The sequence below is a fragment of the Anticarsia gemmatalis genome, chromosome 19 (genome assembly GCF_050436995.1).
Source record: "Anticarsia gemmatalis isolate Benzon Research Colony breed Stoneville strain chromosome 19, ilAntGemm2 primary, whole genome shotgun sequence".
Classification (NCBI taxonomy): domain Eukaryota; kingdom Metazoa; phylum Arthropoda; class Insecta; order Lepidoptera; family Erebidae; genus Anticarsia; species Anticarsia gemmatalis.
This window is the reverse complement of record NC_134763.1, coordinates 6482379-6495592: the sequence shown is the minus strand read 5'-3', so window position 1 is coordinate 6495592 and position 13214 is coordinate 6482379. Positions and strand designations below refer to the sequence as shown.

General features: G+C 39.4%; 2 protein-coding genes and 1 non-coding gene across 3 annotated transcripts in view; 1 reads left to right on the top strand and 2 right to left on the bottom strand.

The window, feature by feature from the left end:
• Positions 1 to 6: 6 nt before the first annotated feature.
• On the top strand, positions 7 to 1444 carry LOC142981315 (iron-sulfur cluster assembly factor IBA57, mitochondrial). The gene is made up of 2 exons (XM_076127139.1): positions 7 to 1225; positions 1306 to 1444. The coding sequence occupies exon 1, from the start codon at positions 174 to 176 to the stop codon at positions 1191 to 1193; it is 1020 nt and encodes a 339-aa protein (XP_075983254.1). The 5' UTR covers positions 7 to 173; the 3' UTR covers positions 1194 to 1225; positions 1306 to 1444.
• Positions 1445 to 2148: 704 nt separating this feature from the next.
• puf (ubiquitinyl hydrolase 1 puf) overlaps positions 2149 to 13214 on the bottom strand; it is a 34935-nt gene continuing 23869 nt past the window's right edge. Inside the window, exons 45-57 of the mRNA XM_076127138.1 lie at positions 12948 to 13112; positions 12481 to 12762; positions 12129 to 12263; positions 11564 to 11754; positions 10037 to 10234; positions 9578 to 9741; positions 9187 to 9302; positions 8599 to 8851; positions 8197 to 8382; positions 7866 to 8005; positions 7509 to 7643; positions 7069 to 7327; positions 2149 to 6948 (exon numbers count right to left, since the gene is read on the bottom strand). Coding sequence (XP_075983253.1) covers positions 6677 to 6948; positions 7069 to 7327; positions 7509 to 7643; positions 7866 to 8005; positions 8197 to 8382; positions 8599 to 8851; positions 9187 to 9302; positions 9578 to 9741; positions 10037 to 10234; positions 11564 to 11754; positions 12129 to 12263; positions 12481 to 12762; positions 12948 to 13112 — 2496 coding nt within the window. The 3' untranslated portion in view covers positions 2149 to 6676. The remainder of the gene's footprint in view (positions 6949 to 7068; positions 7328 to 7508; positions 7644 to 7865; positions 8006 to 8196; positions 8383 to 8598; positions 8852 to 9186; positions 9303 to 9577; positions 9742 to 10036; positions 10235 to 11563; positions 11755 to 12128; positions 12264 to 12480; positions 12763 to 12947; positions 13113 to 13214) is intronic.
• TRNAC-GCA (transfer RNA cysteine (anticodon GCA)) lies at positions 10789 to 10860 on the bottom strand. The gene has a single exon. It is a non-coding gene; the product is annotated as a tRNA-Cys (tRNA).

Here is a 13214-nt window from a genome sequence, read left to right as displayed (position 1 = left end):
AGCAACATTTGCAACAGCTGACAGCTGTGTCAAGTGTGTCAAAATTGACTCAAACTGTCACTGTGAATCGAATGAAAATAAATATAGAAATTCTTGTTGAATAGAAATATGCGTAACACTCAGTATAGTTTATAAATACGAATAATAAAATACAGAATTTCGATCAGTAAGAGATGTTGTATCAGGTAAATAAACTCTTATTTCAACAAAAAGTGTCGAGACAATTTGTCCGAAATGTATTTCGTCAGAAACCGACTAGGATTCTATATCCACTGGAAAGCCGAACATTGATAAAAGTCAGCGGTAACGATGCACCGATATTTCTGCAAGGGCTTATTACCAATGATATGCAACACTTCGAAGAAGGCGCAAACTCTATGTATGCTATGTTCCTAAATAATAAGGGTAGAGTTCTATACGACACTCTTATCCATAAGTGGGAAGGCAATGACTCCTTCTTATTGGAATGCGATAAAACTGTGCACAACGCTCTACAGAAACATCTTAAAATTTATAAATTAAAACGAAATGTAGACATAACAAACATGAGTGAAAATTTACGATTGTTTGCGTTTATATCATCTCCCGAAGTAGACGTAGATAATAAAATTAACCCTAAAGGTAAAGTTAACTTTTACAAGGATCCGCGTCTTACAAATTTGGGCCACAGAGTTGTTATAAACGCGAGTGCAAGCCCATCTATTGTAGATATTGTCATTCAGGAAAAAACAGTGACCGCAGAAGATGAAACTGGATATAAATATCTGAGATACAAGTTAGGAGTTAGTGAAGGAGCTGATGATTTACCACCTGGGACTTGTTTCCCCTTGGAAGCCAACTGTGATTATCTACATGGAGTCAGTTTTCATAAAGGGTGCTACATTGGTCAAGAATTGACAGCTAGAGTACACCATACAGGTGTTGTAAGAAAAAGGATAGTACCTCTCAAATTCAAAGATATAATAGAGGAGGAAATAGAAAAAGACTCACCAATTTTAACAGATGATGATAAAAAGTCAAATATAGGCAAATTTAAAACATGGGCCAATGATTATGGGTTAGGTTTAGTTAGGATAAAGGAAGCGCTTGAGGCTAAAGCTCTTATAATTGGTAAACATTCACTTGAAGTTGTTAGACCGAGTTGGTGGCCAATTGAGGCTCCTAAAGAAAAAGCTGCTGCTAAACTAGAATAATGAGTGTAAAACTATTTTACTGCTGTTATTAGGTAATACATACTTTATTGTAATAGTGTATAAGGTTTATTTTCTATTTTAGATGTAAATAATAAACATAATTTTGTTTCAGTGACAAAATGGAAGAAACAAAGACTAAGGAAAAGGAAGAGCCTGTATTTTATGATTTCAAGTGTTCTTCATGTGATGTTGAAGAAAAAGTTCAGTACAAAGGCACAAACCCACCATTCTCAAGGAATATACATCTGAAATACCCATGTTATGTGATGAAGGATCCCTTCAGCCCTCCAGGAAAGGGTGAGCTGATAGCCATAGGATCTCAATGTGCTGAATGTGATAAAAGTGTATGCTTCAAAAAAGAATGCAGTTTTTTCTATGTAAAATGTTTTTGTTTCAATTGTGCTTATAAATCAATAGAGACATTTCCTGTCGAAATTAAAAATAAATTAGTTCAATTAAAAAAGAAATAAGTAAATTGCTGGTCTTTTTCTTTCTCAATATCACTACTCACTTACATTTATTGTTTTAACTGTAAATCATAAGTAGGCAAATTTAGTTTGTAAAAATCTATATGTTCAGTATCAAAAGGTTAGAGTTCTCAAATAAAATAATAAGATAATATTATATTTTTGGAGATAGTTATATCATTACGTCTTTCACTTTAGTTTTTATGAAATAAACTAGCTGATCCGCGCAACTTCGTTTGCGTCACCTAAGAGAATGGGTCAAAATTTTCCCCGTTTTTGTAACATTTTCCGCTCCTAATGACCGTAGCGTGATGTTATATAGCCTAAAGCCTTCCTCGATAAATGGGCTATCTAACACTGAAAGAATTTTTCAAATCGGACCAGGCGTTCTCGAGATTAGCGCGTTCAAACAAACAAACAAACAAACTCTTCAGCTTTATAATATTAGTATAGATAGGACTTTTGTAGGTTTGAAATAAAAAACGCTATTATAAAATACTGTTTACTTTGGCTTTCCAGTCCGATTTACAGTATTTTCATTAATTTTCACAAATTGTATTCAATAACACAGTTATATTCGACTGAAACTCTAGTTTCAGTAACACATTTTATTATAATACACAAATTCAAAGCCATAAAACGAAATGGGGTACAATGCGACCACAGTAAGTACCACACAACGTTTGCGATCATCTTACGCCACACCTCATTAGAAACAAATTATAATCTTAAAATTAATAAAGATAATTACAGCATAGTTATATTAAGTTGTATATATTAATAAGCTCTAAAACAGGACAAACTTAAATACATGTTTTGTCTTATGTTCCAGTCACTCTGATCAAATTGTTAGCACCACGTTACTTTCATAACCCCAATATAAAACTGTCCCAGTGACTGCAATGCCCGCCTCGTCGCGAGCCACTCCATACAATACGGCATTGTAACTCAATACGAAATACGATCGAATGTGATAATCTATAACGATAGGTACATCAATCAAATACAAATTATTATGATAAATTGAGAATTATTCTATTGATTAATTCGTATTTAGTTGAATATTATTGCTTTGTTTCGATAGCGAAATCCACATGCAACTACACGTAAGTAGCTACAGAAGCGGTACGCGTGTACAGATAAATACGATATTCGAGAGATTACGATTACATACGATACATGTGTGATTTACGTACAACATTTAACTTCACTTTAAACATTCTAGACAATTATTTGTGATGGACTATAGCGTAAATAGGTCATGCTAGTGTTCACTATCACTACATAGTATAAAACAAAGTCGCCCATTTTGTCTGTAGTCCCTTCGTATGCATAAAACTTTAAAACTACGCAACGGATTTTGATGCGGTTTTCACTAATAGAAAGAGTATTTTCTCCGACAGGTTTTTATACATAATTGAAATACATTGAAACTATATTAGCTGAGTTATAGCGATTTATGTCCAAGAAGTCAGAAAAAAAATCTAATTGAAGATTGCATTTGTGCGTGCGCCGCTTATACCGTTGGATACAAGTAAGAACAATGTATAGCAAAAACATTGGTCTTTATTAGTTCTACAAAAAAGTCCGCGATGACATATATCCAGCTTTTTTATTTAAGTCACAAAAACTACTTTTCTGTATTAAAAAAACATTTAATTCGTTGGGTGATGTTTAACTGGTGATATAACCAATAATACATATATCCTTATCAAAATAAGTAAGTTCATCATCACGAGCATTTAATTTAGATTATTTTTGCAGTTTACAGTGTGTTATTTAGACATATAGTTTAGGAGATATCACGATATTAGTATTGCGGCACGGTACGGGCCGGCCGCGGCGGCGGGGGCAAATCTCAGGAACTACTGATCCGATTTGAAAAAATCTTTCAGTGTTAGATAGCCCATTTATCGAGGAAGGTTATAGGCTATATATCATCACGCTACGACCAAAAGGAGCAGAGTACCAGTAAAAAATGTTACAAAAACGGGGAAAATTTTCACACATTCTCTCTTACGTGACGCAAGCGAAGTTGCGCGGGTCAGCTAGTAAAGATATAAAATGGACAGGTTTTTGTAACAATCTGGAGGTAAAATGTCCTTATATACAAATTATATGATTTAGGTATATCTTCTAAACGACGTGAGATTATAAGATTCATATTGACTAATTATTTAAAACCTTATTGAACTGGGCAGTGAATGTGATTTATATTGCCATCTATTTAATGCAAGTTTACACCAGACAAAATACCTATGATAGCAGTTAAAATCGATTATTTCGAGAAAAATGTTTAAATTTTACAGAAATATATACTTTAAGATAAAACATTTACACAGACATTACGATTAGAAAGGACATAAAGATCCAACTATCAACTCATACTGGCCTAATTTTAATAATTTCGCTAAAACAAATAAAAAGTACGCGCCTTGGACGGGTGATTTTTGATCTTGTCGTTAGCATCTCCATACTTAGACACTAAAAGTGGGGTGGGGTATCCATTTTTGACTAATTAGATAATATTTAAGATAAATTAACAAAATGCTCACAGCCTAAATGTACATAATTATAATTTTGACATACAATATCAATTTTGCGACAGTCACACACACATAGGTACTGACAGTATAGTTAAACACACTAATCAGGTGTTCACGGGGACAGTACAGTCGGCCTTCGCCACTTAGATCGTCGACTTCTAAAAAGTAGGAAGGAAAATCTCTGAGTGAACTGGTTTCGTTCGACTGTGCTGTCCTGTGAACACCGCCTAAGTAAGAAATGCACGTCAGTTGAAAGCTACAACTATTTAAATACGACGTCTACGAATTCCTGACAGAGGATATATAACTTAGAAGATTGAAATACACATTTACTCCTTACGTTAATGAGCATAGAATTTCTTACGATTATTCAAGTAGAAAAAGCAAAAAGGTAGCAGTGAAATTAAATAGAAGAATTATAAACATCTAGCTGTATTAAAATCGTACAACTGCTTTGATAAGCTGCAATATGAGAGAAATGCTACCTAGCGACATTAATTAATTCAATAAAATTATCTTTATAGTTTATCCAGCGCTATTTTACCAATACTAAAACCCTGGGGAGTTAGAAACAGATGTATAGATACATCCACATTTATGGCGTTTATCCGAGTTCATTAGTATTTAGATCAAATGGCGCATGGATAAACTATAAAGTAAGGGATGACGTCACAATACAAAGTACAAAACACTTACTGACCGTAAGATTTCTAGTTTACAAACATTTACACATTAAAAAAGAAATCTTGCAGTCTTCAAATCGCCGTGTGGCCAACAAATGTGATAATTTCTTACAAATTAAATAAATAACACAAAGCACGGGGCATCACAATTAGTAGGCCTGTGAAACTTGACTGTTGTTTCATAGAACTACTAATAAAGTTTTGACTATTCTAAGGAGATGATGCAGTCATGTTTAGTTATGTGACAGCGCGTGTCGCTGCTCTTTGTTGCGAAATTGCACGATTTTTGAATAGAGTAGCCGATTAGAATTATATAAAGTTTAATTGTAGTGCCGTAGTTCAATTTGAAACGTATGTAAAATTAAACAAATACAGTATAGGCGGCATAAAAACCATGGTCCACAAAAGTTTACAAAAAATGTTTATACATTTTCCAGTAATTGTATGCGCCACGGATTCAACATCTCGAATCTCGTATTTTGCTTCTATTTTACGTACGTTTTAATTGTTAACGGCACATTTTTGAACTTTTAATCCTTATCTGCATTATTTAGAAAATGAGCAATCAGGCAACAAAAAGCAGTCAATCTGCGCTATACCTATATACAAATAACCACTATTCTAAACATTATACTCCAACTTTGTATATTGATATATCAAAGTTTTCGTCAAATTAGTCTCCATAACATATCTACAGATAGGCCTCCTTAGATGCTTAGTAACCAGACAAACTATCTCTAACTAAAGATATGTTATTGAGATCAGTAGTATAACGATGTACCACTAGTTTGTAAGTGTGGTATATCGCTATACTGCGCTACAGATGCTGAGCTCGCGTAAAAGATAAGTGTCAATTCATTATATTATACAAAAGAATGAAATTCTTCTATTCGACATCATTTTTGAACGATTGAATGAATTTCGTATCAGCGTATCATGATTATATGGGATTTGTGTAAGTCATACTTTATACATATAGAACACTACTGAGCAGAGAAATTGTTCAGTTCTAAAACATGTGCGACAAAGTTACCTAAGTGCTTGATAAAATGCTTACGATTCTTTTCCACGAGCCCAGCTATTACAGTCTACTCTATGTTAGTCTGTACGGTACATGCTTAGCTATTGTGTGTACATAGAGACTGACACAGAGCAGACGCGTCAAGTTATACTTCATATACTACGTGTACGAGTCCTAGACATTTGTGATGACAAGTTTGGAATGTATACTAAACATCGATGTTTTATACGAACGTTTCATTACACTACACGAAACGCGAGTCAAAATCGTAGACATACAAGTCACTGTATCGTTCCAATAGCTAACTAAATAATAACCATATTCGCAATATACTTACTGAAACGCAACGATCACAAATCTATGTATATACAATTAACTTACATATAATAATAGACAACCGAAACATTTAAAATTTTTCACATTTGCACTCGCAACTGAGACGTCAACGTTTAAATCAATATTATATCTACGCAAAAACAGTCTACCGACGGGCCTCACACGACAGTACGCAACGTACACACGCTACCGTCGGAGCGTCACACTATACGTCGTAACATCAAATACGGGGGGGCGGCGGATCTCCACGAGCAGAGGGAGTTCCGGAGTCCGAGGGGGAAGCTGCTGCGCCACGGAGCGTTCCGATCGACGAACGTGACCTTCTCACAAAATCGAAACACCGAGAAACGGTCACGGGCACCCACCGGTTCGTCGTCGATTATAAGTTGGGGAAGTAGAGGCGCGTGAGCGCCAGCAGCAAGTTCTAGGGCTAGGGGTCCGCGGGCGGCGGCGTGAGCGGCGGCGCGGCGGGCGCCAGCGCCGCCTCCAGCGCCGCCAGCGCGTGGCCCAGCTGCGCGCCCGGCGCCGCCCGCGCCGCGCCCGCCGCGCCCGCCGCGCCCGCCTCCGAGCCCGACGAGCTGCCCGACGCGCCCAGCGAGTCGCCCGCCTCCTCCGCCTCGCTGCCCGACCCCGAGCCCGCCCGCGCCGTGCGCGCCGCGCGCGCCGTGCTCGGGCAGCTCTCCGGCTCCGACGTCTCCTCCTCTGCACCCGCACATAAATACGTGTACGTTACTCTCAAATCCGGATTTATAATCTAAAATATCTATTGCTGTTCATACGACACTGTAATAAAAAAAATCTTGATGATGGACGTATACGTACCGGTAGCGTGTTGCAGGCGTGCGTGCAGCGCGCGCGTGGCCCGCATTAAGTCCCGCGCTCGGTTGGGCGCCAGCTGAGCGCGCGTCACGAGCAGCGCCAGAGCACGCACGGGCGCCAGCAGCGAGCGCAGCGGAGCACGCGGCGCGGCGGCCGCCAGCTCGTCCGCTAGCGCATCAGCCGCCACGCTGGCGCCCGTGCCCGCACTGCTCGTGCCCCCGGCGCCGCCTGCCCCACTAGCGCCCACCACGCCACCGCCCAGCTGTAAACGAATATATTTATGTAGCATTACATATCGGTTTACTTTTCTGGTGTCTTTTCTTGCTAATTTCAATAAAATTATAAAAAGAGAACTAATGTCATACGTCAAAGAAAGAAAAGATCTAATACAAATTCTTTGTCATGTAGAAATATTGAAATAAATAAAAAAAAACAAAACGTACCTTGGGATAGTAATGCTGCATGAACTGGAATATGACGGGATCCTCGAGCGACTCGCGCTCGTCAAACAACACTGCGTCCACGTATTCAGCCGCAACACTGCACTCCAACAATATCTCTTCCAGTTTCGAGTCCGCCTACAAAACGTTCATGGTTAATAAATGACATACTGTATTTGCATAACATTTTAACATTGAATTAGTGTTGAAAAGGAAAAGTAGAATTTAATTAAACAGAACTAAGAAATAAACTATCACGTAATTCGATCGTCTATTTAACATTTTATTGGGATAGTAAATAAATCAAAACAAAGTTATTTACTAGAGCAGTATCATATATCTTTCATAAGCAGTGCTTACCGGGCAGGCAGCGACGTCCCTCCAGAAGGCAGCGAAGTAGTTGAATCGTAGCGGCACCGCTTCTAGCGCACACAGTGCTGATAGTAGCACGAGTTGATCCGACATACAGCGTTGTGTACGAGCCACGCGACAACATGTATCTGTTCAAAAAGAATCGTTATTTAGAAGAGAATTTAGTACGAAGAACTCGCAAGAAACTCTAAAACCTACAAATGGTCAGTAATATAAACATTACATTATCCTCTCTGAGAAATTACTTATTACTTAAACTCGTGTATCATCGTCTTTTTGAATGCATTTGGCACGTGTATTACTGTGACGTGACACTTACCTATGAACTTATGATATGGCCTGTAAGACGAGGCGAGTCTATGTGCGTTGTGTCGGTCAAGCAGAGGTCGTGCGGCACATACGTGCGCGTGACGGGCGCGCGCCGCACACTGTGCTCCTGCCGCGAGTGGGACTAGAGCGCCTAGCGCCGCGCCTCCACCGATCATTACCACTTCACGCAACACACCTGTACAACAGTACTAAATTAGTTTTGTTCCATTCAACATAATATGAATCTTAAGTTTTTGATAGAAAAGTGCTATTTTCAAGTACATTTATTGAATAAAATCACTTTGAATTGTATATGCAGTAAGCCGTTTTTTTTAATGCTGCTATATGGGTAAATAAAAAAGAATAAAGTAGAAATAGGGATAAAATATGTGTAATAGAGGTGTGCGTTTACCGAGCGCGGCGTCGCGCAGGTGGTTGTGGCGGTGGTGCAGGTTGAGCATGGTGAGCAGGCGGCGCGCGCACTCGGGCCAGTCCTTGCAGGCCAGCAGCAGCGCGCGCGCCTCCTTGTTGTCGCGGCGCGTGCGCAGCGTGCGGCACAGCGCGCGCGCCCAGCGCAGCGCCGCCGTCAGCTCCGCGCGCACGCCGCCGCCGCCGCCGCCGCCGCCCGACCCCTCCACGTACACGGCGTGCAGGCTGTGCAGCGCCTGGCACCACAACAGTGTTTGTTATACACGGGCAATAGAGTTAACCCGTCATATCGGTCGTAGCGGTCAAGTTCTAGAGTACCGAACAGGCATGCAGTATACGCAGTTGACGAACACGTCGACGTATACGTTCGCAGTTTGAAAAGATTCAAATAGAACGACACACACTTTACGGCATGCGCAAATATTGTTTCATCACTCTTAAATGTGTCACAAAATTAGATTTCATCCGACCCATAGATGGAACCTGTAAAATATCCTAGCAAAAGTTGCACTAACTGCCGTTATGAAAAATCTATTTCAACATAAAATAATCCTCAATTCATTGTTCTTACCTCGAACGTCATCTGCAGTCCACCGTTGTACACGACGTAAAGTCTGTCATCTTCATTTTCAACGAGCGTACAGAACGCTGATATTAACGTCGTCCAACATGTCCTGCCGTTTAGACCTACGCAACAATAACAATTTATTATAAAAAGTGTCAATATTTTCATTTATTTCAAAATTAAATAAATTATATTCAAAGCGCTGTTATTTGATGGGCGAATTAACCGAAATATGGGAATCTGTTAAAAACTGGATCCTTGATATAAAGTTCTATTCGGCTCTTAGAATCTACTAGGTAATAAACAACCCTATTAAGTAAAAAACTTGTTATAAATAAATCAAGAAAATTCGTCATAAATATGTTTTTCGTTTGAAAAATGTAGTTAGTAACCGTACCTTGTAAGTAAGCAGAGAGCGTGCTCCTGCGAAAGGCGGCGGCCTCCCTGCCGTCGGCGGTTTCACTGCCGCTGCTGCCTCCGTTTCCGCTGCCGTTGCCGCTGCTCGCACTGCCCGTGTTGCCGTTGCCGTTGCCGCCGCGAGCCGCCAGGATACGGGCCAACCTGGGGCAAAAAAATATGGTTTATAATGTTTTTTACTAATCATCTATCTAATTTATCTTACAAATATTATAAAAACTATTTCCGAATTGCCAACTCTACATTATTTCATTAAAAGAGCTTCTTTTTTAAAGGAGACAGCTGTAATAGCACAGTATTTTTTACAATTTTACAAACTAACCAACAAAAAAAGCTGTATAAATATTGAGTACAAACTTACCAAGAAAAAGTTAAAAACATGTAGAAATGAGTTAATACTTGCCCAAAGTCAAATTTATTTTAGTTATATTTTGCTTACCTTAGCAGTTCATCAGCGGCGCCAGGATACAGATGTGCATGAGGCGCAATATTCCTAAACGCCCAGTGTATGTTCTGGTGTTGTGCGAGGGTACGTGCGAACGCGCTCGAGCGCCGGCAACACAGGCGTAGCAGCGCGTAGTACGGCGGCAACATCGCGCGGTTATACGCCACTACCTCACCGTCCTCGTGGTCAGCGCTACACAAACACAATATTACAATATTGTATATACTGGACTGGTATTTTTTTTTATTTAATTTTGTATTATTTATATTCAATTTTAAAGAAACACTCAGGTGTTAGTTCTATTATAAACTAGCGGACGTCTTTTGTCTTAACTCGGAGCCACTATAATTATATTTGATATGTTCAACAATCATAATAATTATTAATTTATGTTACATTTGTATTAATTATCCTAATATTATATAAATGACGTTTCTAGTAACATAATCCTTAAGTTACTAAAGAACCCTCAGTTATTATACGAAACGAATAAAATTATCAGGGCAACATCTTTTTTAAACTTATCGATCATTTATTTATGTATAATTAATAATATAAATGTAATTGAATAAAAAACTGCTAAATAATTAACAAAATGTGAGAGAACTTACATAAAAATAACAATGATAAAAAAAATAGTTGCATTTTTAGGTAAATTAAGTGATATTTTACTGAAAAAACCATAAAAATACAAAAATAAATTCAAATACAATGACTAAAAGTCCAAAACGTCGATCTGTGCCGGCAGGGGACACCCGGGTTTGAACCGGGGACCTCTCGATCTGCAGTCGAATGCTCTACCACTGAGCTATATCCCCGATGAACGTAGGAACGAAATAACACATCAGTTCACTCGAAATACTGTAATTGTTTATGTTATCGCTATTTCCTTTGAAAGTACAACTGATACGCTACAATTATTTCACTGATAATCTTTTTTTATTTAAATTAATTAAGAACTTCATTATCAGTGAAAGAGTACTCGGCTGAGGAAATAGATAAATGTATTTTTTTTTTACTAATTAACTAGTATACAATAGTCATAGCGCAGAGTATGAATGTTGTATTCCTTTAATGACTGTATAAAGAACGCTCAGGCTGGAAAGTTTCGTCTCAATGTTTTCCTTACCGATTACTTAATTATTCATGAAAAACACACTACTTCGAAAATATATTTTACGAACAACGAAAATGCTTATCTTTCACTGCTTAGACTATCAAAACCGTTACTGACTGACTGCCTGACTGATGGACAATGCACAGTTGAAATTTGTTGTGAAGATTTCTAAGAAAGTGTAGAGGACTAACCCCCGGTTTCTCGGGTACATTTATCTATTCAATAGCGTTTAAACTCATATACAAAAACAGTTTGAATAAATAAACTACCGCTGCCTCAGAAACCGAGCATAAGAGAGAGAGACACTAACAGAGGATTTTTTGGAAAATTGATGAAATTACACGTTGGCGACGCTGCGGGCGGATGTCTCATCATAAAAATCTACCTTAACTACTAATACTTACAGTATATAATTGAATGCGATATGTTTGGTCAGACGTTGGTTGGCGACGGCTAGCTGCACGTTCTCCGGGCAGTCGACCGAGACGGCGTGCCAGAATGTAAGGAGAGCTTGTTTGTTGGGATGTACCGCTACTGACGGCTCCGATATAGCTGGGTGGTACAGGTCCCATAGGTCGTTGAAGTATTGACCGAACTGTGGAGATACGTCAGTTTAATATTGAGTTTTATATGGAAGCTTTAAAGTGAAAATGAAATATACAAACATAGAATGCTGATTTACTAGTTTGTTAACACAGCAATAATATTTACTATAAGGACATTGCCAATTTTAGTATTTTTCAAGAAAGAGATTAATACATAATTGTTTTGGTAATCGACAGCATTAAGAATTAAAGATATGCTTTTTTAAAATCTAGATTTGTGTAAACATGTCCGATTAGATAATGTTATTTAAAAGAAATATACGATCAACTATGTAACTCAATCTGATTACTAGGCAGTATAGGTGATGATGATTATGATTACGATTTTGACTTATAATTAGTTTTGTAAATACTAGTTACTTACCATAAGTTTCTCAACCCTGCTGACGACGCAGTAGGACATAACACCGAAGTACGCAGTCAGCTTCATAGTGCCGTGCACCGCGATGTCTGTGTATTTACGAGCCGCCTTCAACTTGCCTAGCAGCATTGTGTACACCTAGAAAACACAAATAATTTTAGGTAAATATTGCCAGTAATATTTACGTTTTAATATGGCTTCGGGAATAAGAGATTTTATATAATATTTTTTTTAAAGTTGCAATTTGTAAAAACGTAATTAATAATAATGTTTGAAATTATTTGATTTTAATTTTTACGTCTCTTATTAAAGGGCTTCAACATTTCGATAGGAAATATATAGTCGTGTAGTATACCTGGTGCAGCGTGTGGTGCGCGGTGTCGGGCAGCTTGGCGCTGGGCGCGTGCGCGACGGCGGGCGCGAGCGGCGCGTGCGGCGCGTGCGCGTGCGGGTGCGGCGCGGGCAGGGGGCGCGCGCGCGCGTACCCCGCGCGGAAGTGCTGCGACGGCACCAGCGCCACCAGCAGCAGCGCGGCGGCGGCCCGCACGCGCGCCGCGCCCGCGCCCAGCAGCTGCGCCTCCACCCAGCGCTCCGCCGTGCGCAGCGCCCACGCGTGCGCCGCCTTGTTGCGCGGCACCTGCGCCATCACCATCATCATATCAACTTATAATATCAATAATCTTTTTTTATAACACGTCATGTTCCTACGACTATTTTCCGATTCGCCTAGTAGATGACTAGGCGAATCGGAAAATAGTCCTTTCTATCATAAGCACTAACCTCATAATACAAACACGTATCACACAAAGATAAACAGTGTACCTGTAGCGCGAGCCACTCGAGCGCGGCGTGCGGGCACACGTCGGCCACGTCCCACAGGCGCGCCAGCACGAGCTGCGTGAAGCACGGCAGGCCACCCGTGGCGCCGGCGCCGCCGCCGCTGCCCTCCACCAGCAGGGTTAGTAACTTAAAAAACGGACTACTGCTCTGTAAACAACAATAGAATAACATTTATTTATTTATTTATTTACTAATAACATAAGATTTTATTCACGAATTCATAACTGCCTTATGTCAATTCTGTGAAGT